This window comes from Ixodes scapularis, unplaced genomic scaffold (genome assembly GCF_016920785.2).
Source record: "Ixodes scapularis isolate PalLabHiFi unplaced genomic scaffold, ASM1692078v2 PGA_scaffold0__279_contigs__length_252992795, whole genome shotgun sequence".
Taxonomy (NCBI): Eukaryota; Metazoa; Arthropoda; class Arachnida; order Ixodida; family Ixodidae; genus Ixodes; species Ixodes scapularis.
The window spans coordinates 3,127,487-3,155,160 of NW_024609835.1; the positions used below are offsets into that span (position 1 = coordinate 3,127,487).

Sequence of the window (27,674 nt, forward strand, 5' to 3'; positions counted from 1 at the left end):
ACTAGGCTAGCGGTTGTACTGCACTGGCTAAATTGCTCATCTACAGCGAGTGACTCGTCGCAACTTTGAAATGGCTGACCAACTACACGCTGTATAAATATTCACAAAAACCCCCAATTATTATATAGTGAAAGGAGGTGTTTGCTTTATCTATACGCGCGACCTAACAACAGAAGTACGAAGTTTGTAACCAGAACTAACCACGTCACGAAAAAAGCAAAAAGCAAAAACAAAAACATAAACACAATTGAAGTGAACAGCGAGCGCCGGAGACGAGGAGGCGACGCAGGAAGTGAGGGCCGTAAGCCACCTCCTCAGTGTAATTGGATACCCCACGTCCAGCGGCGTGGTGACAAACCGCGCCTTGGTTGAAGGGTTAAGTTCTAGTAAGTTCGGTCCGTTAGGGGACGTTGTCTCGAAACCATGTAAGCAGTAAACCTACAAAAAAAAAAAAAACAAGAACAAAAAAACACAAAATTATTTTATATTTTTTCTTTCTTGCTTTCTTTTGAGAAATTACGCGATGCGATTGGGATTTGTCTGTACCAATAAGTAGAATACAAGAACCTATGGAGGTTTCCCTTTAAAATGTTGATGTCAAGTGGAGCTCTCGAACTAAATTTCGATATGTAAATTGACTCTTTATTTTTACTTGTGATATTATTTTTTAAATTACTCTCCAGGGTGGTAGTATTTAGATGCGTATTGATGTTATGCTAGTCACAGTTGAAGTGTTTAGCAACGGGTGTATTTTACTTATTTACAAAATCCGACTTGTGGTGGCCATAGAATCGCTCCTTCATGAAATTTCTAGAATCCCCCACATATTGCATATTGAAGAGCGTGGAGTTAATAATATCTATCACGTCAGGAGATTTGCAGGGAATACGTTGCTTAATATTAATAAAAAAAAAGGTGTTGCACAGCTCGAAATACGATCAGCGGTCAAAAGGAAAGGACAGATCTGGCATGTTTTACTCCGTCAAGGACCGCAGTCACCAGATGAATCGGAACTTTCTGTATAAGATGGGCGTAGCATTATGCTAAAACTTCGATGCTTGTGGAAAGTGGCACGCCACATAACATAAAAAGATCGGCCTGCCTGGCATAGACAGAGCGCGCGGAACGAGCAGTGGAAAGGGCAGGAAGGCGCGCTTCCCATCTGTTGGTGACCCAAAATATTCAGTGCCAATGCTTTGTATCCGGGTGGTGTTGAAGGCAAGCGTGCCCAGCTTCACAAAGAGACAATAGTGTGGCGTTCTGTGTTTTCATAAAAGCCTTGCTTTATACTCCGCTTCACTTTAACTGTGAGCGTAGCAGAAGCTACAATAGCGAGTTTTAGAATAGGCGTCCTAAAGCTTTGGGAGCCCCAAACAGCTCGGGGCATCGCAGTGGGCATGCGCAGATGTTCTGCACATACGAAGTGGGACGCCCTAAGCTGTTTGGGGCACCCAAAGCTGTGGGGCCTCCTATTCTAAAACTCGCTATTAGCGAGCTCCGGGTTCTCAGCGTCCCTGACAAGCACGATCGCTCGTGTAGTGCAAGCGTTGCTGAGGGCCATGCATGCTCACGCTTACAGCTTCGGCCTTGCTTGCGCCTAAAGTCAAACGCTGTATAGGCAACAGCCGAAATGAAGATTACCACCCACCTCATGCACTGAAAGACTAAAGGCTCATTCACGCTGCCCCATTTGCTAACGCTAAGTTACGTTACGTAGAAGTCAGCGATACATTCGTGTTTCGAACCTCGCGTGTCATGCTTTCTCCTTAAACTGGTAGCCTCGCTTAATATGAAGCACAGAGGTCCCGATTACTTCAAGGCAATATTTCGTAACGTAACGTAACGGAAGAAAAGGGGGCATTGTGAACCGGTCTTTAGTTTAGTCTTGAGGGTCATGATGCCTAGGCACCACTCGAACTTTACTCGAACTAAAAGCACCACCAACCCTATAAAGTTACCGCATTTAATCGGGCTTTTTAGAATGGCAAAGCATGTATCCAATTTTTATTCTTATATTATCAGCTTGCACCACACTTGCCAAGTATCGTCGAAAGCAATTAAACTACATTTTCAAAATATTTGTATTTCACTCAAGACAGTTTAAAGTAAAAGTAACTTTATTACTACTATAACTACATTTTTAAATGGGTATTTAGCCCATTTTGTTAAAGACTTCTGTTAGGTTTTAAATACTCTTGCTGAGTATTTGACACACCACTGGTTTAGTATGGCGCGTATTTTTAATTTTTTGTAAGTTTCGTGTTTTTTGGCACAAGTTCATCACATGCCTGTTTTTTATATACGACTAGGGGGTTCACTGTACAAAAAATTTTGTAAATGAATTTGCAGAAGGTCAGCTCCTTGTCCTTGTCGTTGTCCCTTACCCAGAGAGCACATCCTTTTCGTCCATCTGAAAATACAATATCAGCAACATAGAAACCGCTGCAAGTTTGCGCACTTCAGCTCGGAGCACGTGAACCGAACGCTCACGCCGATGAACACAGGTATCATATGTTCACCACTCACTCCTGCCTATTTCGATCTCAATGAGCACCGTACCAGCGTCCTGTCCTGTATCACTTTTGCAAAAAGCTCGTTACAGACAACAGTTTGGCATTTGTAGTGCACTGGCCAAAGGCTCCGTCTTCAGAGGGAATTAGTGTGGCACGTTAATCAGTATTAATATAGAATCGCTCCCTTTAGGAAGGATTTTGATTTTTAACCTGCTTGCTTTTAACTTGGTTTCGTGTTTTCTTAACAACCGTTATTGATTTTTTACATCTTCCTGTTCCACAAACAAATATATCTTTATAGATACCAGGCTGCACCTACCATACTTATTTGGTTAAACGAGGTTGTTTTTGTAAACAAGCAAACCAATAAATAATAATAAAAGGATTCAGTAGAAAAATGGCACACATGTTTAGCCGTAGAGCCGGGAAAACATGTGCGAAAGACCGGCCCGAAATTGCCCAAAATTCATAACGTACAAACGTTGTATAACACTACATAAATAAGCGAGAATATTTAAAATGACGGAAGGTTGGGAAAATTAATACAAAAGCATAATAATAATAAAAAAGAAGCCGCGCGAAAAGACGACGGACGAATAACAAGAACTGACGAGACACAGCGGTGCCTCGTCAGCTCAACGAGCGTAGTTAATGCAAATAAATCGCATATATGATTTTACTAAAACATAATTTGCGATTTCTGTATACAATGATTGCCCATGCGTAGTTAGTTTCTCACATTGCGGTGTGAATTTAATTTTACATGCTCTAAATTTTGTGTGACTTTTGGTTTTTTGGAGGCGCATGTTTTTCAACTATAAATTTTAGATATCAAAACTTTCCAAAATAATTATATATACAGCATTGATTTTTTTCTTAATTTAGGAACGCCGATTTCGCTAAATATAGTCGTATTTATAAAATCTAAAACCTTGGTAAATATACCTTTTAAAGGCCGGCCCGCAAGCAGAGAGAAGGAACCCGACCCTCACTTTCCTTCTCGCCACTATGAAAGAAGGAAATCACCTCTCGTTTCCTCCTCGCCATTTTCCGATATTTTTTTTTTTTTGCCAGCTGCCTGTTTTTTTTTTGTTTTTTTTACAAGTTTGGGGTGGAGGAAATGAAAGCTTCAAGGATTTGAAAAGATTATCCAGAAGCCAGCCGGCACACCTGCGACAAGGAGCTGAACCAACCGATGTAGCTGTTTTGAGCGAGCTTCGCACTTGCTCTTCCCAACGAGTTGCATTAGCTTTTTTTTAGCATTGGTTTGGAAGACGATTCTTTGCTGTTGTGAGAGCACAAATGCCTTGTTCTGCTCAAAGAAGTAGTCATTGAAGTATCAATTTTAATATAAATATCTGATTTCGCATCTTTCGTTGTTTAGGCGGATTCATGGCGACAACGGGAAGTACGAGCAGCGTTTTCTGTATATCAGGGATGGCGCTCCATAGACCAGTGGTTCTGAATCATCATGGTTCGTAAACCGGCAGAGGTGACGGAGGATCCCATCCGTAGTGGGTCTAGTACTTTTCGGTGTAGAGCGTTTTGCTGTAGGGCATTTCGGTGCGGACTTTTTGGTGCACAGACATTTCAGTGTACGGACTTTTTGCTGCAAAGACTTTTCGGTGTGGGACTTTTCGGTGCGCGGATATTCCGGTGCACAGACATTTTGATGCATGGACATTCGACGCTATGGTTTGCTCGCCGGTCTCTCTTTTCCAACGTACGCAGACACGCTTCACATCGTGTTTGTGCGTTGAGTTGATAGAGATAGTCTCCTCTATGAGGTTTTGGCTTTATTAGTGGTCCTGCGTGTAGGAAACGACCCAAACAGCAAGACGTTTGAGGTTGTTTGTGCATTCAGAACAATTTTGAATATCTTGAAATGCGCCTCCTCCGCGCAATCGCATAGCTCCGATTGTTAATAATAAATTGTAATGACCTCGCACGACAAAAAAACAACAACAACAACAACAAAAAACAATGTAATTATCACTTGTAACTCATTAGGGAATAAAGTAGGCGTGTGGGGGTACAAAATAAGTGTAATCAAATCAAATATCGATTTGAATCAAGTAAACAAGCCGAATTTGGTGAATGCTAAATCTATTTTATTTGGTATCAAATGTTTGCTCATTCTCGTACAAAAAAAAAAAACAACAACAGTGACCACAGATCATACACAGCGTATGATGATCTGTGGTCAACGTCTCCTTCCATGCCGTAATGATGTCGCCAGACGTAAAGAACTGCCTTACAATCGTGCTTATACAGGGCGATTTTTTTTAACGAATAGACATTTTTCTAAAAAAGACGTCAGAGTTACGCAATTGCGGTTTTTGCCTTATCTGTAGTCATCAAAAACACCAAATCATTCATTTTTAAAGAGATGTAGTGGACATGAAGTGGCTCACGGCGTCCTGAAAAGCCTAATTTGGACGCGAATCGTGTTACCGCAATCTTTTCGGCCAGCGCACTCCTCGCCCCTTCTACAGTGTCGCTGTCACAGCGATGCGCATGATTTGTCGCTTTGGCTTCATGGCGTTAGGCTGTGCCACGCGGAGATGGAGCCCACATAAAATCAGAACTATATTTTCGCGCCCAAATTAGGAGGACGCCGTATAATTGTGTACGCGCGTTACATCTTTTTAAGAATGGACGGTTTGGTGGCTTACGATTATGGCCAACAAGTTTCTAAATACAAGATGCCGTTTTATTTTCTAATTAAAAGGTTAATTAGCAAATTTAGGCAATCGGTCGGTTTTAGTTGCGTACGTTATTGAACCTTATCCTCGCCTGGCCGTATAACTTACCTACACAAACCGCGATGGCGCTAATTTTCACTGCACAATTTGGTGGCTTTCGATTACGCCCAACAACTTTATAAATCAACTATCCCGTTTTCTTTTATAATCAAAAAGTTAATTAACCAATGTTAGGTAATCAGTCGGTTTTTGTTGCGTTCTTTCTTGAACCCAATCTTCGCCCGGCCGCATAGCTCACATCGACAAAACGTTAATTTCCACGTTTCTTTGTAATATCTAGTAGGTGAAAAAAACAAAACAATAAACGTTGTATATAAAACAGAGGGCAGTTCTTTTCTGATATAAATAAAGCATGCATCTCTTTCTTTTTCCGGCCTATGAAAACAAATACCGGGACATTCGAAATTGAGTTTATGATGGGGGTATTTTGTCATGTTTCATAAGCTTTATTACTAATCAGAAGGAAGCCAAGCGAGCCGTATCACGTTGCTAACAGCTAATCGGGTGTTTATCAAGCAGCTCTAGAACTTTCCAAATGACATTTTGGTTCTTAATACATCTAAATACGTTTGGTACTTAGTCCTAAACATTTAATTTATTAGGCATAATTAAAATACTGCAACTCTCGCAAGACGTCTGCCCAAAACATAAAGTTGGTTTCATTGGCGTAAAGTGGCTGCGTCTTTCATTTTTATGCTTGCTCTTTAAAGATTCGTGAAAAGCATTCGCGACCTTATCTGTCAAGCCGCGTACGCGGACAGCGCGGCCTCCTCGGCAAGTTGTTCCCTCATCGAAGACGACAATGAATAAAAGGTACGATCAAAATCTTAATGCCTGAAGAAAGCGCAAGTTTAAAATAATTCTAAGGATGTCAGTTGATTTTATTTCTGCTATATTTAAATTTCAACACTCGTCGCGGGCAGCATGAAAGGAAGCACTGCTTGGCGCGAACCAGTGCCCAGTCAACGGTCCTACACTCAAACACGCATCACCACCCGACCTGTTTGAAAAATAAATAATTTCCAGTACTTTTGGTAGAAAATGTGAATTTTCTACTGAGCGTGATATTTTGTGGACCCAAAAGTCCTGTAGCCGAGATCGGTAGTTCATAGCTTCAGGAAGACGAAGAACGACGGATGCATTATTTCCCGCGGAAGTACTGTTTTGACTTTGAATTCCACATAAAATTGTATATGCACAAATTGTGGCACGATACCGAACTTGCTTGATTACTTTTCTTTTAAAGACAACATAACCAGGCATAATCTACGGATATTGCAGAATTCATTTTAATTGGCGTACTGCGCGAAAGACAAGTATGGACATAAAGAACACAATAGAGCTCTGCATTTCTACTGCATTTCTTTCTGTACTTGTTGATAGTTAGTCCGCATGAATATATTCAAAAACTGCCAAATCGTTTAAGCCTACCCCTTTTTATAGTTTTTTTCGTGGATGAATTGTGGCGAATCCCGGCTGGGTTCGGGTAAAGATCTCGCACGTGTTCAAGGACGCATTTCGGCATAATTTCCCGCTTGGTGACGACGTTGAGCTGACCGCTGTTCCGCTTCCTTTCTAAGTAGGCGGGGAACGCCAGACGCCTAAATTAGCCAAGCAGCCCCAAAACTTGCGGTAGCACACCTTCCGAACTCCTGGTTTTTTTTGGAGATGGCCTTCGCCCACCCTGACAGAGCCCCAAACAATTATGTAAGGGCTGCAGAGGCTATCTGGGCATTCCATTTCTTCATCAGTGAACAAATGCGAACAGAAGAGAATGAAAACTCCGTAATACCTGCTGTCTTTTAATAAATGGCATATTATGCTACTATTGCTAGTTGCACACTTTTACGCGAAGAAAATTGTGATTTTGCGGTTCAATCTCCGTGTTTCCCGTTCTCTTTGCTGATACGCAAGATATTTGTTGGGTGTCAACTTTTCAGTTACATTTGTTGACAGAAACTAAATGCACGTTTGGCCACGAAGAAATTTTTTTCGAAGGCTGAAGATAGATGAAATATACCATAAACCGTTTCAGTTTTTATGGAAGTTTGTTTTTGCTCTTCTTAGTAGCTTGAACGAGGCGGCCGTCACTCTAGAAAACACCTGTAGTACGAACCTATATATTATGCCCCAGAAATGGTCAGACTGTGTCCCTCTGACTGCAATATATTTGACTTGTAATTACTCATGATTATTAGTTTGTACAAAAAAAAAAAGAAAACACAATAGTGATACAATCACCCTTCAGAGTGCCGTTGTTAGAACGACCAATTTTCAACTCTCTGGGTAGAGCTCAAAGTTCAGATAAAAATACCCATCTTCTTTCCTTCTGCTGTGATGTTCAAGTTCCGTTCACTCGAGATAAATATGCGGTGTTGTAGCGTGTGTGGCCGCATGCGGAAGTATCCGAATGTAAAAGAACTTGTTGTTGGGCTAGTTGGTGTTGACTATCTGAGTGTTTTTTAGAACTGCAAAAAAAAAAGCAAAAAAAAAAAAGCAAAAAAAGAAAAGCGAGCCAGCCCGAACCCTTCCGAGCTCATATTCAGCCTGCCTAACTAATCCCTGGTGTTTGGGATTGAAGCAGAGAACCTTGAAGGGTTACAGAGATTTTGTCGGGGGGCCGGTAAGCCCATTAGCACTCGTGCGAGAAGGCCGTAAAAAGCGAGGAGGAAATGAAGCAGGAAAGGAGAGGAGGAAAAAAAGAAAAGAGGGGGAATCTTCTGCCACGCTGAAGAAAATTTTGAGCGCCCGCCTTTAAGATAAGGCGAAACACAAGTGCCAAACTTTCCCTTTTATTTCTAGTTGTGATAAAGCGGTACGAGGTGAATTTCGATTTTACAATTAAATCAAATCGAATTTGGGCACTTCACGTGCTACTCAATGGAGGGAATATGGCACTCCCCCACGAAGGACAGACGATTAATCTCGACAACCTGAAGGTTTCTCAACATGCAATTAGTATCTTGATTACACGGCGCCATCAAACGCAATAAGTCTTCGTCAGATTGCTTACACCTCGACCGGGATTTGAGTCCGTCAACTGAGAATTCGTTGGTCACTGCTTTGCCTGAGAGTCACCGAGGTGGCTGAGCTTGCAATTAGAGGTGAATATTTGTGCATTGTTTTCTCAGAGAGTTAGTGATACGTTTACGCGTCGAAGGCGGAATTCACGGCGTCAGAAACCATACAAACAGGCACTACAAATAAAATAAAAAATGACGCCCCATAAAAAAAAAGGTAGAGATAGAGAGAAAGAGAGAGAGAGAGATTATAAAAATTCACTGAAGCGGGCTTACCAAATTAGAACCGAGCAAACAAATAGAAACTAATTAGACGTTCGATGTTTGGCCGACGTGACCTTAGTTTACCAGAGTACTGTCGAGACCGGTTATAATGAAGTCGGTTATAACGAAATAGCGGCTACAGCGAGGCGATCACCATTTCCCTTTCCCTTCTGCATATTTTCAATGCATTTTTGTCTGTTTTTAGCGAAGGGAATTGAGCGACTCCTGCGGATATAGCTAAAATAAATTTTGCAGTTAATAAAAAAAATTATAAAATTCTGAAATTTTATTAACTCTCAGACCGCCGCACTTTGCTGCCACGGCCTGGACGCCACCCATAACAGGCTGCAGAAGATGCTGGAAAAAGGCCGTCGGCGGCAGTCTCTGCAACGTCGTCTGCTCCTCGCTCCTTATCTGGGGAGCGGCTTTACCGCATTGCCCGCGGAGAAGTCGTCGTGGCATGCCGACAGGGGCGCTCGGTGCGTCAGCGACAACGTACCGGCGGAGAATTTTACACTGGAAACGCATTCGCGTTCGCAACGCGGTTGCGAGCGTGGTTGTATAAAGATCCAGTACAATTGCACGCGCACGTAAAGATCGAGTACAATTGCACGCGCATTTGATGACATCGAGTGCGCGTGCAATTGTACTGGATCTTTATACAACCGCGTTCGCAACCGCTTTGCGAACGCGGATCCGCTTCCAGTGTGAATGAGCGGTAAGAGAGGGAGCAGTACGATTGTCGCATGGCCAGTGTCGCAAGGAAATTGGGCTGAGAGGCGGACACGTTTGCAGAAGGTGAACGCTTCTGAAGTTTGAGTTCTTGCATGCTGCAGCTCGCTTTGCAAACGCGGCCGACAAGCCATGTTACCCCGATCGAGCCGTTGCCCCATCTCTGAAATCTAGGTTCTCTACACCGACGAAAGACAGGCTTGAGCGCCAACTCGGTGCCGTGCGGGCTTCTCTGTTTCCTTCGTGATCCGTGTCGGCGTCTGGTCGGTGAGGTCACTCTTGCGCGAAAGTCTACTTCGCTCAAGCCCCGATTCGGCGAATCATCGCCACTCAATGATTGAGAGACCCGCCAGCGCCGTCACCTCGACAAGGAAGACGAAGCCTGCCACCCTCGACGGAGTGCGCATTAACGTAAAGAATGCCGCCCACCGCCGGCGGCCTCCGCGGGGCCGTCGCAGCTGTCGACACCTTCCGTACGTAGCAGGATCTTCTTCCTATCGGAGCTTCTCGCAGTTAGCGAGAAGCGGCTTCGGTCTAAAAGAGGCCACGTGCAGGGAAGCCTCGACCGCTTTCTGCAGGCTCGATAAACATGTGCCCGTGACAACTCCTGTTATCTTATTTTTAATGCGAAAGCCTTAACTGTCCCATGGAGCGATCCGACGTCATCAGCTTCGAAGTCGCGGCAAACGGCGCTTTAACTCACCTCTCCAAGTGAAGCCAGCTCCCAGCTATGAAACCACGTGAAAATGCCTAGCCAAACGGCACCTAGTTTCACCGATCCCAAAGGAGCGGAGTAAAGCTGATAGATTTCGGCTTCAGTCAAACTAACTGGCGCGCTTCAAAGAGGTTCCCATTGGTCAATGCGCGTCAGTTTCAACGATGGCCACTCTGCCGCCGGAGCAAATACGCTGCAGACGAAATAATGGAGCGGAAGAATGACGTATATGCTTTCGCATTCACAACTCATAAGAGGTGCTGAGGTGTACCTGGAGCCTTTTACTGTTATTTTTATGAGTTCACATATAACGAAGAAGCGTATATAGCGAAGAAACTTCTGATTCCCATTGACTTTGTTATAACAGGTATCGACATTATCCCGACGCCGTTACACGCTGTACATGAAAAATGTAACCAGTGTAGTACGACTGCTAGCTGTCTTTAACGTGCAGCACGCATTATTATGTAGTTTTTGTAGGTCGTTTCCGCCGTCCCGCAACTCTCTCCGCAACCCGCTACAAGATGTGAATTTTTTCCTGCCCAAGGGGGGCTAGCGGCGCGCAGGCGCGGTAGCGGTCTCATCGTTGCGGATAGATTAGCAGAGGGAGGAAAGCGGTTTACGAAAACTTCTTGGTGATACAAAGCCGAGTACCGGTACGATGCTCATCCAGCTGGAAACTGATAGGGACTGGGATTGAATCCAAAACCCCCTTGTGATTCAAAATGGAAAGTGGAGAAAGGAGTCGACGAAAGTATACTCAGTTTAATTGCAAGGCCTGTTCGACTAGGTCGCTGAAAATCCCTGGAGGCTGCTGCGAGAGGAATTGTGGGACTTCTGCGATGTAGGCTTGTGCGGCCTTGAACTATGGTGGCTAGAACGCGTCTTCGACTGGTGCGTTTACGGCGTCGAAAAAAGTGTTCCCTCGATTTCCGCCTGATGACGTTATAAAACTGTCACGCTGTCGCCAGTCGCGATCCTGGCGGCGTTCCAACAGCTGTGGTGTAAGTGGCAAACGCCTGTCCTACTGCAGGTTGCTCTCCAGTGTGGCAGTTCATGACAGCTTCGGTGCCCAGAAGTTGGAACGCCGTGACGACAGCGACACTCGCATTCACTCGTGCTTTTCGCCAGCATTTCTACGGCCAACCACCAGGATGGCGACATGCAACAGCATGATACTCCGGCTTCTGTGACGTCATTCGTTGCCATCCTGGAGCCACTTTTGATGTGTGGGCGGGATAGGACGCTAAAACGCACCAGTAGGAGACGCGCTCCAGGCACGATACTTGAACGCTTTGTATTCGCTCTGTTTCGCGTGACTTCAAACGTTGTTGGAGCCAGTGTGCAAATAGCCCCCAAACAATTCCGGTTCTGAACTAGGCCTCTAAACTCGTCAAACAGAGAGTTGGGGCAGAAGTTGACAAAGCACACCGATTAGCCTATCATGACGATAACTTCGCGCTTTTTTCGCCGTCGTTTAATCTGCGCGCTCCGCGAATTTTTGTCTCCAACTCTGCGTGTAACTAGTTTAGGGCCCCAGGACGCCGGGTTTTTACGATATTTGTGACATGAAAATTATGCGCTATTTTCGGAAAATGATTGCTTGTGCCACTGCTAGAAATAAGTCACTCTATGGTAAAAAAAATGATACGTAAAAATTATAAAATATACCCGCAGAGGAAGTGTGCTGGGGCTATGCGATAGATAGCGTCACTGAGTTTGTTGGCAAACAAAAAAGGGGCGAATATCCTGGAAGAGAGTGAAACTATTCATTCTCCTTTATGATTAGAAGCTTAGAACGCGTAAAAAACAAAACGATCACAAAGCAAGGTTATCAGGTATTTAGATTTGAACACATTTTGCCTTCTCTGCGCTCTGAAATCACAAAACGTTAAACCAAGGTCAACTTCGTTTTCGATTCCTGCGTAATCTCGCGTGCCGTCCCTCGGAACGTCAAAAGGCTGATCAAGCAGATTACGGGGTCGCATCATATTTTCATATATATATATATATACAATGGGAATGAGTGAAGATTGACGAGTGCAGCCGTAGTAATATTGTGAACGAAGAGGGGAGAAGGTGATTATAGAATTTATTGAATTAAAGTTAGGGAAAGGGAAAGGGAAAGGGAAAGAGAGCTGGAGAAAAATTGGACCAAGAGCGGGGATCGAACCCGCAACATTCGCCTGTCCGGGGCGACGCCTGAGCCGATTAGACCATCCCGGCCACTGGTTGCGGCGGACTCAATTTCTGACCAGCTCTCTGTGTACTGTTTAGTTTCCAATTCGCTTAACTTGGTAGACGACAACCGTTGCTGGTCTAAGGCCCGCGCTATTTCCGACATGCGGCAGTGACGTGACACGTCATCTCAGCTTGCAAATGTCGGAAAGGGCCCGTCTTCCAAGATATGGGAACCACTCCTCCCCATAGGGGACAGGCTGCACCGTATATATAATGGGAATGAGTGAAGATTGACAAGTGCAGCCGTAGTAATATTGTGAACGAAGAGGGGAGAAGGTGATTCTTGAATTTATTGCATTAAAGTTAGGGAAACGGAAAGGGACCTCGACCAACATGACCGATCAGAATGGCAACAAGTTCTCCTTGAAGGTTCACTTAAACTGGTTCAAATAGCGATTCAGCATAGTGACAAACAAGTAAAACAGTTAGCGACTGCGGCCGCTACACTTCTCCGTTCAAATGGCCCCTTATCGACATCCGAAATTAGCGCCCTATCTGAATTCGATAGAAAGAAACGCCATGACCTCGCAACAATCAAGCTACGTAAGCTACAGCACGATAAGTTTCCTAACCTTGTTTTACCTTATCTGACGACATCATTTAACTATAGCGAACATACTCAACCGGCCATTAGCATAATAGACGATAGGTCAAGCACTAGTGCCCTTGTGGCACTGCAATTGTTCATCTATCTGGCGTGACTATATCAACAGAAGAGGAAAGACTCCTTTCGAGAGGATTAAACTTCTGTCCGCCACAGGTTTTGTTGACGAATTTTAATTACTACGCAACCTCGACAACTTTGCTCGAAATTTAAGATTGCGGGAATACTTCTTGGACAAAACTTCTAGCTACAACACCTCTCAGCAGCGTGCAACAAGCGACTGGACGCCAAAGGCTAACCGTGATGATTGTCTTGACTTATACATAGCCGCTGCGCAAAAAGATATAATGCGGGAATATCGCAGGCAGGCGGGAAGACGGGATAACCACACTAAATCCGAAAGGGCTAGTTTAAAAACCCTGAGCAATAGGGCAGGAAACCGCCAACTAAATGACTCAAAGTTTTATGAACCTCTTGCGGATGACCCTACGGTGCCCCACACTCAGATTGTGACCTCGGTCCTTAAGAATCTCCTAGACGAGGGCAAAATAACCGCTAACGAACATAAATTAATGCAACCGGTACAGCCTTCCCCGGGCCGCTTCTACATGCTCCCTAAGATTCACAAACCTGGTAACCCAGGGCGCCCAATCATATTCGGAATAGGTACAGTAACCGAACCCATATCAGGATATGCAGACAGTTTAATTAAACATCTACCTACAAGTCTCGATTCGTACATTAAAGACACAACTCACTTCTTAAGGGGAATATCAAATTTATCCATACCAAAAGGATCATATCTGGTTACACTCGATGTGTCATCAGTGTATACGTATATCCCACACGATGATGGAATACCGTATTTACTCGCATATTGGTCGATACGTCGTATAGGTCGACCCCCTAACTTCGGGACCCCCGAAAAAAAAAAAAAGTTGAAAAATATAATACCGGGATTCGCGTATTGGTCGACCCCCCAGTTTTGATGAGGCGATTTTTGAAAAACAAGTCGACCTATACGCGAGTAAATAAGGTAATTTCTTTAATTGACATGTACGAACTCCACAAACAACCGGATAACCAAGATGGACACGTCGTCGCTACTCTAGCGAGACTTGTCTTAGAACTCAACACGTTCGAATTTAACAATAAATACTTTAGGCAGGTTAGCGGAACCGCGATGGGCACCAAATGGCCCCGAACTATGCCAACGTATTTATGGGAAAACTAGAATCTCAGTTCCTTTCTGAATGTCCCTTAAAGCCGCTAATATACAAAAGGTTTATAGATGATATATTTATTGTAGGGCTGGGCAATTGATCGATTAACCATCCGATTAATCAATTAAGGCTTTAATCGCGATCAAATGTTCTAACCGGTTAATCGGTTTTTTAATCGGTACTCAAAAAAAAGTCAAATGGATGCACGCATGGCTCTATCTTGGTTTTCCGCACCCAGCCAGGTGCTATGAGCAAGGTGCGAATCTCGCGCTCGCGAAGCGTCACGTGTTCGAGGATGTACATTCCAGTTCTGCCGAGGCCAGTCAGACAGGCCGGGCCCGCAATTCATCCTTGCGCGACCGCGAAATTTCACTTGTTGAGGATCTCTTTCACATCCTGCCAAAGCAAGACAAACAAGCAGAAAAACAAGCTGGGAAGCTAACCACATCATGGTTACTTGTTCCAGTATTCGGTCCGTACAAATGGACGAGTTCACGAGTATGAAAGGCAATCTCGCTGGACAGTTTGGGTTTAAAGTAAACTCCAGCGGTGAAGTTTTTAACTCGAAGGAAGTCCACTGCATCATCTGCAAAAGCCGTTTTCGTACAGTGGAAGCGTAAGTTCGCTTCAGTATTACCTACCAGCGAAGCACCCATGTACGCCGCTGCAGCAAGGACCATTCGCCAAAACGCAAACAACAATCAACGCCTTCTTATCGAAGCCCCTTTCTCTAAACAAAGAAGAAAACATCACCCAAGCCCTGACTTCTTGTCGTCCCGTCGGAGAATCTGGACAAACTTTGTCTTCGGAGCTGGCGCGAAAATATATGTGTCTTTGAATCGTTGAACTATATGTTTCCTCAATTCTAAATGTCCTTTGCGCTGTGTACCAGAGAGTAAAATAAGTCTTCAAAGGCAAGACGAGTTTTTGCATTATTTTTAACATGTTATTTATAAAAATCAACGCAACCGATTAATCGATTAATTATTCGATTAAAGGGTAGCGATTAATCTTGTTAAAAATTTTAATCGACGCCCAGCCCTAATTTATTGCCTGGCCGCACACTGAGGAGCTGGTGGACTTCATAGGTCGATACAACGCTGCTCATCCGAGCATCCGCTTTACACATTCGTACTCTCAAACCGAAATAAACTTCCTAGACGTCAACGTTAAAATAAACGAAGGTAAATTCGCCACGAGCCTGCACCGTAAGCCAACAGATCGACAGCAATACCTGCATTATCAAAGCGACCACCTACACCATTGCAAAACAGCATACCCTATAGCCAAGCTCATCGTTTCAAACAAATTTGTTCAAAAGAAACAAATTTTGATGCGAGCGTCAAAATTTAAAGTCAGTGCTTGAGAAACAAGGGTATCCACCCCTCAATCGCACCAATGCCGAAACATTCTGCACAATGATTCTCCCGGCTGCCAGGAGATAGACATGGCCTAAATCTAGAGGTAATCTGGAAGAATACATTTAGGAAAAACGATCAATTGTCACGAAGTAGGTTCCAGTGCACTTACGTTGACGAGACGGGACTTGAATGGTGTAATTCGAGGGAGATGTCGAGACGGCCACGGCAAAATCACCACTCGAACACAGAAACGAAGGGGCGCCCGTGAAGATTCAACACGATGTAGCACAAGCTGTCGTTTGTAAAACCGAACACTAAACGGATCACAAAATATTCTTGGGCTTCTTTGAAGAAATCGCTTGCAGAAGCAGACATACGCAGCAGCCATACAGAGCGGATTCACACGCCAAACTAGGTCCGGCTAAACGCATTCCGAGATCGCCAGCGGCTAATACGTCATCCGACAAACCACGTGACCACTCACCATTTACAACGCTTTCAGCTTAGGGAGAGAGAGAAAAGGATAGAAGGGGAGGCCAAAACGGGGTTTCACGAACAAAAGGCTTATCTTATGGGGCCACAACGGAGGGATTTGTCACTTGTAACGAAGGTTGACAGTGCAGTGAATGCTATGTGTGGTCTTGGGCGCCAGGCAGGTGCGATGTCCTGCTTTATCACCAGATTCGAGACTGTAGTCACGTGACCCTAACCGGAGACACGATTGGCCTAAAACACGCGTAGCGTCTACCCTGCTGTCAATACCGAGTGAACATATAGCTCTATGAAGTTCAGCTTATGAACTTCCAAAGAAGCTGTCCAGCTCAAAAGTGACCCAAAACGATGCGAGTTTGAAGATTCTATGTTTTACGCTGTATAACCCGCATTATAATTTTAAATGAAAAAATAAACGCGACTATTGTTTGTGCACGATGCCCACAAATAAATCGATATATAAATATGTATATATATTTTTACCAATAAATTTAAAATCATGTGTACACTGTTAGGTTCGCGTTTTGTTACACATAAAAACGAGTTACACATAAAAGACACCACGCACAGCACATCTCCCGACTTTCGACACACGATGAATCGCCGACGCTCGCAAACGAACGGATGCGATGCTGCGCGAACGAGTTTTGAAAGAGCTGCGTATTGTACTCCGGGCGCAACGGCTTCGAAGCCGTTCGAAGGGAAAAGGATTCAGGACGACGAAGTAGAGCGTTTTGCATCTTCGGTAAGCTAACGGTTCGAGTTTACCCGCTGAATTTTGCGAAGAAACATGAACAATATTAGTTTCACTGCCAGATTTAGCGGAAAAATTGACGTCACGTGACATACTTACCAATTCAATTTCTCGCTAAATTTAGCGGGGAGATTACACCGATGGTGACGCGTACACCGCTTAACTCCGAAACGGGTGCCTAAGAGCAGCAACCAAAATCCATTATTTGATTAACTCGAGTTCCGATCGCACTGCGTCATATTGTCAAACGTCAAACATACAACCAAATTTCATTTGCCTTTCAATCTTCAAATTGCGCAATTGATTAATTGGTCCAAATACCTGGAATAACTTCACTTTAAGGATGTTGACAATAGTTAACCAATTACATGAGACTCACGCAATATAGATCAATCAACTAGTGTCTTAGCGAGTACATATGACTTGTTGCTTGCACGACCGAAACGGGCCGATATATCATTATCAGGGGCTATATTTGAACGCGTATATGGCGATATATGGCCGTATTTACGCACTTATACGGCCACATCTGGCAGTATTTGCCTACCTACATGGCGAAATACGGCCGTATTTGCTCCCATATATGGCGGAATATGGCCATATTTGACTGCTTATTTTATCATATCTGGCCGTATATAAAATATATCAGGGCCATATCTGACATTTTCGTACAGGATAGGAAAGCTAAAGGGATGATGATATTTCGGAAAAGAATACTAATGAAAACAAACGATGTAGCGGTATTCGTTTTTGGAAAAAACGAGCGCAGTTTACTTGAGAGTTTACACCGGCCTTTTATAAGCTGCGCAGTTCTTTATCTTATAGAACACCTTAAAAGACAGTAAGCACATACCGTTCTAATATAACATTGTTTATAGATTCGGAGCGCGCAAAGAACTACATCGCTTAAATGCTCCGTTGTACTCCGACGTTTAGCATAGCGAACGTGGCGTAGCGCAACGCACGCATATACTTATTTGTCGCTGATATTGAGTTCCTACTCGCCGGTCAATCAAACGCCCGCGTTCTGCGCTACGCTACGTTCGCTGCGCTCAATGTCGGAGTACAAACTGAAGACTAGCAGTGGCGGTGCGCCATCGGCCTGTGCCGCTGATCAGTCCGTAACGCAACGAAAAATAAAAATAAAAATAAATAAATAAATAAATAAATAAATAAACAAATAAATAAATAAATAACACGCGACGCGGCTGACCCGTGACACGACTAACATTTTGAGTAAATTAATTTTTTTCAAGAAAACTCTTCTCTCGAATTGAATTGAACAAATGTCGGAAGGCATATTGGCTGTGTCAATGATCCTTGTTCCTAACATATTCAGGAAAGTGCGAAATAAATTATCCGTAGCACCACTGTCGCGTTAAAAAAATATGCAATTGTTTGTAGTCTTTGGCTTATAAGATATTAACTTTTGTACGAAGTGAACATCGCCTTTGGCAAGGCCGTCGTGAAGGGGGGTTCCAATGTGTACATGGTTACATACTGCATATCTCGGAAAGAACTGTTGATATTAACTAATTTCTTCTTAGTTACATAACTGAAATTTTTTCCGGTTATAGCCGTTTCTTGTTATTAATAAAATATAAATAATTTGGCAACACTGAACACTCGGTGATTTGATAGGCGTTGACTGACATATTTCAAACTTTTTTTTAAAATCCGACTGTTAAGATGTCGGTTTGCTAGAACTAAAATAAAAGGCTCTGACACTGTTGTGATTGTTAACAGATAAAGAGTGATTTCTGTAATTATCCATAGGGGGCATTCTAAAATCAATATGCTCCAAACATATCCTGACTAAAAATTAAAAAATAAATAAATAGATATACGCTTTTTTTTCTAAAACAACAGCATCATGTTGTCCTAACAACAAAAAAAGTAATCACAGGTAACAATTAATAAAGCCATAGATCAGTTGCACATACTTTAACTTTTCGGGAGAATGACCCTGGTGCTTTTAAGTGCGTTCACACACGACACACTCACGTATTCACCGGGTTTATCAAAATGATCAAGGCAGGTTTAAATTTATGAACTAGTGTAGTGTGCGAGGAGTATGGTTTAATGAAAAGTTACCACGGGTTCTGGGCTCTGCTGGTCCTTGTTCTGGTTCTGGGTTCCGGGCGGCTTAATAAAGCTACAGATTTAAGCATCGTATGTACTATGAAGACTGGCGCGAATGTGTAACTAATTTATTATAACGCCAGTTCAATCAATACACACCATTTAATAAATTAAATGCAACGCGCAAAAGGACGGGGAGAAAGAAAAGCACAGAGGGCGAACGCTGCACTGTGAACTGAACATTGATCGAAAAAATGGCTCGAAAAAGAAACCATCCTACAATCAGTGTTGCTGTTGTTACCGGAAAGAAGTCAACCACATAGGACTGCAGTTTGATCTCCATATTGTGGAATGAAAACCCATAAACACTCTTATTGTTTATACTTGTCGACAAAAGGGCTCTAAAGAAATACTAAACAACAATTGTTATAGCGGGCAGCCCTGTTTAACTGACGAGTCCACAGAAATCCGTGATGTACGTTTCCCGTTGATTATAACCTGTGTTGTACATCCCGTATATTCCATTTGAACAAATTTTCTTATAATTCTGCCCACTCGTACTTGATCTAATATTTTATGCAGGACGGTATGCTGCACTGGGTCAAATTGTTTCTCCACATCAATCTGGAGGATGGCAGCCTGATCAAGTTCAGCAACGCACAACTCTAATATACTCCTCGAAATGTGCACGGTCGTTAAAATGAATCTACCTGGGATACTACAGGTCTGGTGATCTCCTACTATAATGTCACAAATAACATTCTGTAGCCGTCGAGCGAGAAGTTTTATTAATACTTTATAGTCGACGTTACCTAAATCATTGGATCTGTAGCTCTTAACATTTCCTCATTTTTGTGTTTAGAAAGGAAGGCGGTAACGTCTCTGCCTTATTCACTTCGGTTATTGCGCCGTGCAAGCTTGCAGCAATATCATGTTTAATATTTTACGGGAAAGCCTTACTTGTCCCACTGAGCGACCAATCGGAGTAAATGGCCATAAAAATGCGATTGAGCGGCACGGTCGTCCTAGACCTCTAGTATGGCCTCACTTGTCACAGTACGTGGAAAAACAAGCGGCGTCCGTCTGCTTTGTGGGCGAAAGATGGGAATAAAAATATGTCACCAAGCGTCATTAGCGTGATGTCCTCAAGCGTCATCATACGTCATCAGCGTGATGTCACCGCCGGAGTGCCGTGTGCAAAAGGTGCGCTTCGGACTTCATCTGTGCTGGTTGTGTGCTTCGTGCGAGAGACTGTGAGGCGTCTGCGTCTTCATCTACGGCCTTGACATCGGCAGCAGCGTCTACATCTACGGCGGCTTCCGCAGGCAAACGTGGCCGCCCACGCAAATACGTCACAGCCTCCTTCGCGAGTGTGCTCGTCTAGGCGTCACTCTCGATGCCGTTCTAGACGTCGTCCTCTAGGCATCGTTCTTGACATCGTCCTAGACTTTGTCCTAAAGGTCGTCCTACAGGTCGTCTTAAAAGTCTTCCTAGACGTCGTCCTAGAGGTTGTCCTAGGAGTCGTCCTAGACGCCGTTATAGAGGTCGTCATATATGTCGTCCTCTAGGCGTGGTTCTTGACGTCGCCCTAAACATTGTCCTCGAGGTGTCGTTCTCGACGTCGCCCTAGATGTCTTCCTTAAGGTCGTCCTAGAGGTCGTCCTAGAGGTCGTCCTAGAGTTCGTCCTAGAAGTCGTCCTCAAGGTCGTCCTAGACGCCGTACTTGGCGTTGATCTCTAGGAAGTCGTCTTTGACGTCGTCCTATACGTCGTCTTCAACTCTTATACGTGTAGAAACATTACTCGAAAACATTTCTCCCGCGGGTCTACAATGCTTTCGCCTTCCTTATTAAAAATACGGTATACGGAGTACGTAGCGCTTGGTCCCTGAGAGTACCTCGTCCTAGAACAAATTATGGGCTTCAAATGTTACAGCATACATTGCCAACATTACTGAACTTTTTAACAGACCACCATGTCTGTCTTGATGCACTAAATAAGAAAACAATACGCACAATACTCACTTCTAACTTTTAAACTTTTTTCTCCTGCATAGAACTGCCTGTTTTGTTTTTTCGCCTTTAAAATGTTTCTGTTAGCGTTTCCTGTCTGCCGATCTGCCGATAGGGGGCAGGGGCTTTGTCAAGCTGCACATTTTGCAGCTTTTTTTCCTGTCTCCGTCACCCATATGTACAAATGGGAGTAAATAAATGAATTGAATTGAATTGAAAAGTGAGCAGTCTTGAGTTTACTCGTGTAATCTTTGTAAAATGCCGCAGTTATTCCATCAGGACCTGGAGCTTTCATTGTTGCCAGTTCATCGATCGCCTGCTTCATTTTTGTGACGCTTATCGATATTCTCATTTTTCTGTTATCTCTTCTCCGAGACGGGGTACCACTACCAGGCAATCTTCAAGTTGCGCGTCGCTGCGTGCTCCTATCGCGGAGAAAGATTACTATAATATTCAATATATGCATTTTCTACAACCTCCGGGTGACTATTTAACAAGCCATTGTATTCTATTTCGGCTATGTTTTTTTTCCCTTACATGCTTAGCGTCGGCACGTAACGCCCGTTTGGTAGGCTGCTCCCCTAGAATGTATTTAGCGGGTAGGGCCAGCACGATGGCTCCTTTAAAGTTTCCCACCTTTAAGTCCACAATTTTATTCTTTACTGTCTTATGCCGGTGCCACACGGGCAGCTCGAATGCCATTTACAACGAATGACATCCGTGTGATCAACGAATCAGCTAGCGATCTGTCGCGCGTGGAACGCCCCACGCTCGGAATGTGGCGCGCTGATTGGTCGATCGTTCAAATGTCATTCGTTGTAAATGGCATTCGAGTTTGCATAGTCGGTGATGGTCATCAAAAAGCAACTTTACTTTGGTTTTCTTCTAGTAAGCAAGCGTGTAAGACCGTTCTATTGCACTAAATTTAACTTTGCGCTTAAAACATTCCCACTATTTGCACGCCCCTACGGGGTGCATTTTACTTAATAATTGATCTACTCTCGGTGAAAACTTCGTCCTTACAAAGTTTTTTTTTTTTTACATTTTACACTGGTCCCAATGAAACCGTTTTTTTTTTTGTAACTACCGGCAATGAAAGAAATCAGTGCATGATCAGAAAAAAATAACGGCAGCACATTATAGTCCTCGTATCCGGTTAAAAGTTCAATTGACACGTAAGCTCTATCAAGACGGGCATGACATGAAGCCGGATAATGTGTGTACCATAAACAATCGTTGGTTCTGTGGTAAGTCGCGACATACTGCAAAAATGTATTCCGTAATCAACTCGTTTCAAATAATTGTACCGTACTACTGTCACTTTGTCTTGTAATTTTAAATCGGTCCCGTGCGTCTCAAACGCAGTTAAAGTCACCTAACACGACAACTTTACGTTGACAATCTAGATATTGGTCAATGCTTTGGAAAAACACTTCCTTTTCGTTAATGTCATTGGGGGCATATACATTTGAAATACAATACTCCACATTACAAATACTACAGTCGCAAATGACGAGTCGACCAACATTGTCGATTGTAACTAATTGGACTTGTGCGTTCAAATATTTTCGTAAAAATAACGTACAACCCTCGGACATAGCGTTTGCGAGAGACCCGCACACTTTGAAATAGTGCAATAAGGAAGCCAGTAGACATGCGGTCTCTTCGTCACTTCCAACTTTGGTCTCCTGGATGGCGAGGACATATTTACCTTTGTCGAGTAGGAGCCTCTTAACCTCATATTGCTTGCGACGCTAGGCAACGCCTCGAACGTTAAGTGTCAAAGACGACTTCGCATGTCAGGGGCTCACCTCGTCTAGAGAACCGCACCAGGTACCGGCTCATAACCGCGTCAGCCGGTCGGCTTGTCCGGTCCTCCGGGGTTCATAAAACAAAAATTGGTGCGGGTCGAGACTGTCTCCACCTCGTGGATACCGTCTTCGCTTGCGGCTTCTCGGGCATCAAGTCACCGCCAACGTTAGCCGCGTTCGAGTCCGAATCCGAATCGAATTCCAGTGGTCGTTTCGTAGTTAGAGCACCTGCGTCAGCATATCCACGTTGATGCTCAGTTGCATCTCGGAACACGTCGTTGGCTCGGTGGCTCTCGCCTTGTCCCCCTTCTTTCATCGGCGCAGCGTTGTGTGGTGTCTTCTGGTCAAGCCTCGTCGCGGCCACGATAACTAGCGTGGCCGCCGCCATCCTCGGCAACTCTGCGGGCGCCTGTCGGTCGGTGCCGTTCTTAGCCCTTTCTTCATTGTCTATGGCAGTGGTAGCGGCACTCGCGGCGACTTTTTCCGCGTCTGCCTTGTCTATGACGCGCTCAGTGTTTGTCCCGCCGCCTCGGGAATCTGCATCCACTGCATAAGTCCTCACACACTGGTCAGCGTCGTGGCCTATATGGTGGCAGGACTGACACTTGGGCACGCTGCAGTTGCGGCGGATGCGGCCACACAGACACGCTTGCACGGCTTGCGAACAAGCGGAGTTTATATGTTTATCTATCGCATTCCACTCTTAAAGGCAAAGCTCAAGCATCCTCCTGTAATTTTTAATTGCATGTGGCTCCAGCACCTCTCTTTCTACATTTCTACTCCCCCTGCCAATGATTACGGTATTTTTGAAGATAGTTTCACAAAGGCAGTCTATTTACAGTGCAAATATGGCCTCCGGCCATTGACCGCAAAAAAAAGGCATGCTCACGCACTCTTTCATTAACGCATCGTCCCAAGCGCCACATAAACTCGGTCAGATGACCGCATGTACTCGCACTGTAGAGATTGCCTGTGTCACCTCACACTCTTAAAACAAAAAGGGTGCGCAAAGGGACCAATCGTCATCCTTCATCCCCCAGAACCCTAGCGCCCTCTATTCAGAGCGGTAATTCGAGCAGTTTGTCCCGCGGGCATTTTGTTGCTCCCACTGGAGTTGCTCCCCTAATTAATACTTTAGTCCTCTCGTCAATAATGGCTGCCACAAGCCTTCGATGAAGTGGAAGAAGCATCACTCGAGTAGCTATTCTAGAAAAAAGCCTTGGCAAAACAAAATTTTGGCCCCGGGATTTAGAAATGGTGACTACACGCGCATATTTGGTGAAAGTTTCCGACCGCGAAAAACATGAGAACGTAACCCGAGCGACGCGGAGGCACCGGTAACGAGGCTACCTACTCTCCAACTGCCGCTCCCGCGCTCGAGTTTGAACTAGAGGTGACGGTTGAACCCCACTGAGCTCAATGACAATTGCTAGATCGCGCTTCCCGCTCCCGCAAGTGAAGCCACCGGACGGCCATCTTGCTTGGGTAGAATTTGCGGCTTTGCTAGCGTTTCGCTGTGGTGTTTCAGCGTGCTGTAAACGCGTTTTTACTCGTTCGTCATCATTCGCCGAAGAAGGTTTTTAAGACTCTTTGTACCGCTGAGACTTTCCGTTGTAAACACGTGGAAAATTTTACGAAAGCGCAGTGCAGCAGGAAAAAGCCACCACTCGTTTAAAGCAAGTTTCGCCGGTCTCGCGGCGAGATCAAAGCTTCTTTGGCACGCCGAGTGCTGCATCTTTGTGCGTTCGCACGCTTGAATACCGATCAAAAATTGACGCCGCACCAAAGTTCTGAAGGTGTGTCGCGCGTAGATGTCTTTAGATCATATATATATATATATATCGGTCACGGAGTTCTGGATCGTCCAGCTGTTCCGGTGAGTTGCTATCAATAAAAGGGAGGGAGACCTGTACGTGTTCTTATGTACTATTAATCATGGCTATGTTACAAATCTATTCAAATGGATTACGTGGGAGAACGAATAGAGCAACGCTGTAGAGCAAGGAGGGTTTGCGAAAGCAAAAGTACAAGACGGCGAGAATGAAAATCTTTGAAGCGCGGCCGATATGGTCGTGTGCAATCTGTTGACCTATTACAATTAGGCGAGCCGCGCTCAAACGTCAAGTGCAATTAAGTAGGTTGATAATGAGCCAGCAGTGATCAGTAATGAGGAGCTGTTGTGCCCGGTATTGTGTAAATCGTCTAAGGACGAAAAAAAAGACGTACCTTCCCCCCCTCTTCCCTCGCTAGTGGACAATGGATTTAGCTCGTTTCTATACCGCGAGGTCCGCAAGTATACAGTCGTCAGAGTAGAGTAAGACGCTGATCCAGAGGCACATATGGTTTCACGCACATTGCACTTGCAAAACACATTCACACGGGGTCGGTCCTTAGTCGGTATCCAAGCGCGTGAAGACACAGAGACACGGCACTAAGGCGTGCCAAGGAAGCTTTGAGCACGCCACCAGACCGGCGAAACTTGCTTTCGACGAGTTGTGCCTTTTTTCTGCGACACTGCGCTTTCGTAAAAGTTTCCACGCCTTCACAACGGCAAGTCTGAACGGTACACAGAGGCTTGAAAAACTTCTTCGGCAAATGACGACGAACAAGCAAAAGTCTAGCAAAACCGCAAATCCTACCCGAGTAAGATGGCCGTCCAGCGGCTTCACTCGCGCTGCAGCGAACAAGCGGGGAAGCGCGATTCAGCAATTGTCATTGAGATCAGTGGTTGGCGGTGCGTGGATGCGTCGTCGGATGCAGTCGGATTGGCGACCGATTGAACGGTGAGGTATGATTGCTTTGGCTACTTGCAGAGCAGCAGAAATGTTATAGGCATTTCAGAACGTACTTCATAAAGTCGCAGGATTGACCTGTACGATAGGCGCTCGCTTTTCAACGCGGTCGAAGGCGTACTCGCCCATGTTAACGTGCATTCAAGGCCTAGCTCCAGACTTGTACGTAATCCGTTACAAGTAACGAAATTACTTCTAATCCCTTACATTTATCGGTAATTTAGTAACGGAATAATTACATATTTCCTAGAGTAATTTTAAAGTAATTCCCTTACATTTTTTACGTAACGGATTCCTTGTAATTCGTTATACTTTTTTTTTTCAGAACCTGGATCCCCCCCCCCCCCCTTATTTTTTTTCTTTCTAAAGAAAAGGTCGTTTTCATTTCGGCAAAGTTGAGCACGGTGACACTGTCACGCGAATGGACCAGCGCAAAGGGAAGCTTGGCACTCTTCAGTTCCGCAAAGCCTTTTTTTTTTTTTTTTGCAACACCAAATCCCTCAATCTATTTTTTTTTAGACCTTAACAACACTGTAAAAATATTCAAAGAAACATTTCTACATAAAAAAATGGGGGGGGGGGGGGGCAAGTTATATCCGATTCTTTTAGGGATCCTTGTTTTTTTCTTTGCGTTCGAAGGCGGGGAGAGGAAGGCACCAAGTGATTGTATGCCTCTTCGAGAAGCTCAAGGCGGTAAGTGCACAGACAAGAATTAACAATGTTCTTCTGGGTTATAGTGACTGGGACCATTTTCATAATGTCACAACACGAGACAACGCTCCCTCTGTCCTAAAATCTACTAAAAAAGATGTGATAATATGTGAAGGTGTTATTGCCACAAGCATCCTCGTTCGTCGATGCACACTTATCATCTTCTCTTAGAAAACAGGATGTATTTTTTGTCTGCTTCTTTCAACTTATTCTACCCTGTTTTAAAAGCTACTTGCTTGTTTTTGTAGTTAAAACTTCTAGGGTTGGCCCACTTTATTTGTGGATTCCAGCCAGGTTATCTGCATCTCAGTTACTCTTTTTGTGAGTCAGCTTTTTGCGAGCACTTCGAAAATGGTAATAGTCTTCCTTTTTCTTCTTCCTGTTTTTACCCCAGCAGGACGCACCTGCTGGGGCAAAAATATTTTTTTTTTACCCCTGATATTTTTTTAAAAATTAAACATAATGGTGGCTTACGTAGATTTGATATTCTGGGCTTGAGGAGAGAGTGAAACTCGTGAGTGAGGCCATAGCACGGCTTACTTAGAAGTTAGTTCTCTGCCCTTCGCTGCCCGTGGCATCAGCGGACGTCTCTCTGGAGAACACCAGAGTAAACATCAGTCGGTCCGTGCTCCGTGCGTTTTTGAATGGCACCAAGAAAAGTACACATTGCAAAAGTGCGTTTACATTTCCTTGTTTTAACCAATGTTCTAATTAATTGTTGTTATGAGTGTCCTGGTGTTTTTTTTTTCGATTACTTATATTTAAACATTGGAAGCTTTTTCTTATTCACCAACGTCTCAACCGAGGCTTGACCTGTTTAGAACCAAAGGAAGAAGAATATCAAGCCAAACTTATTTATTATTTAATTATCACCTTACTCTTACCAACTCTACTAAAACTCTCGAATATCAGGCGACGACTGCAGCGACGAAGATTTGCTCTATGTTAGAGCAAAATAGTACTTACATTGCTTCGCTGAAAAAGCTCAATGCAGAATATGAAACATTCGTGAGGCACAATATGGCACTCCCATCCAGTGCCCCAGTTCAAAGGGTGTTCAGTGTAGCAGTTGACATATCGAGTAAGAAATAACTCAAAATGTCTGACGAGACTTTCGAGTGCCAGCTGTTGCTAAAAATACTCAAGGTCAATAAATCGAACAGGTTGCAACAATAAGAACTTGAAAAACCTTCTTCCCTTGGTTTCTTAATTGAGGAAAATATTGTTGAAAGTAACGCCACGAAAGTAACGGATTACTTTTGGGTGTAACGGTCACTTACTTTTATGGGAGGGTAATTGTAATTGTAATAAATTACAATTTAGTCTTGAGTAATTGTAAATCTAATTCCCTACTATTTTTCAGTAACGTGTACAAGTCTGCCTAGCACTTCAAAACTATTGCCGTCGGCAATCAGTTCATCAAACAAATGATGTTACACCGGCAGATCGTTTCGTCGACGCAGCAGAGTTTTAATGCGACTTAGGTTCATCGAAAAGTTCCCTTGTTCCTTTCTCATCGACCAACCTTGCAACGCTTCATCGAAAGCGTCTTTACGCACATATCGCCTCGGTCGGCGACCAAG

The 27,674-nt window shown here is 44.1% G+C and overlaps 1 protein-coding gene across 1 annotated transcript in view; it reads right to left on the minus strand.

The window, feature by feature from the left end:
* Positions 1 to 2,240: 2,240 nt before the first annotated feature.
* Positions 2,241 to 27,674, minus strand: part of LOC120848721 — a 60,914-nt gene continuing 35,480 nt past the window's right edge. Inside the window, exon 5 of the mRNA XM_040220734.1 lies at positions 2,241 to 2,410. Coding sequence (XP_040076668.1) covers positions 2,241 to 2,410 — 170 coding nt within the window. The remainder of the gene's footprint in view (positions 2,411 to 27,674) is intronic.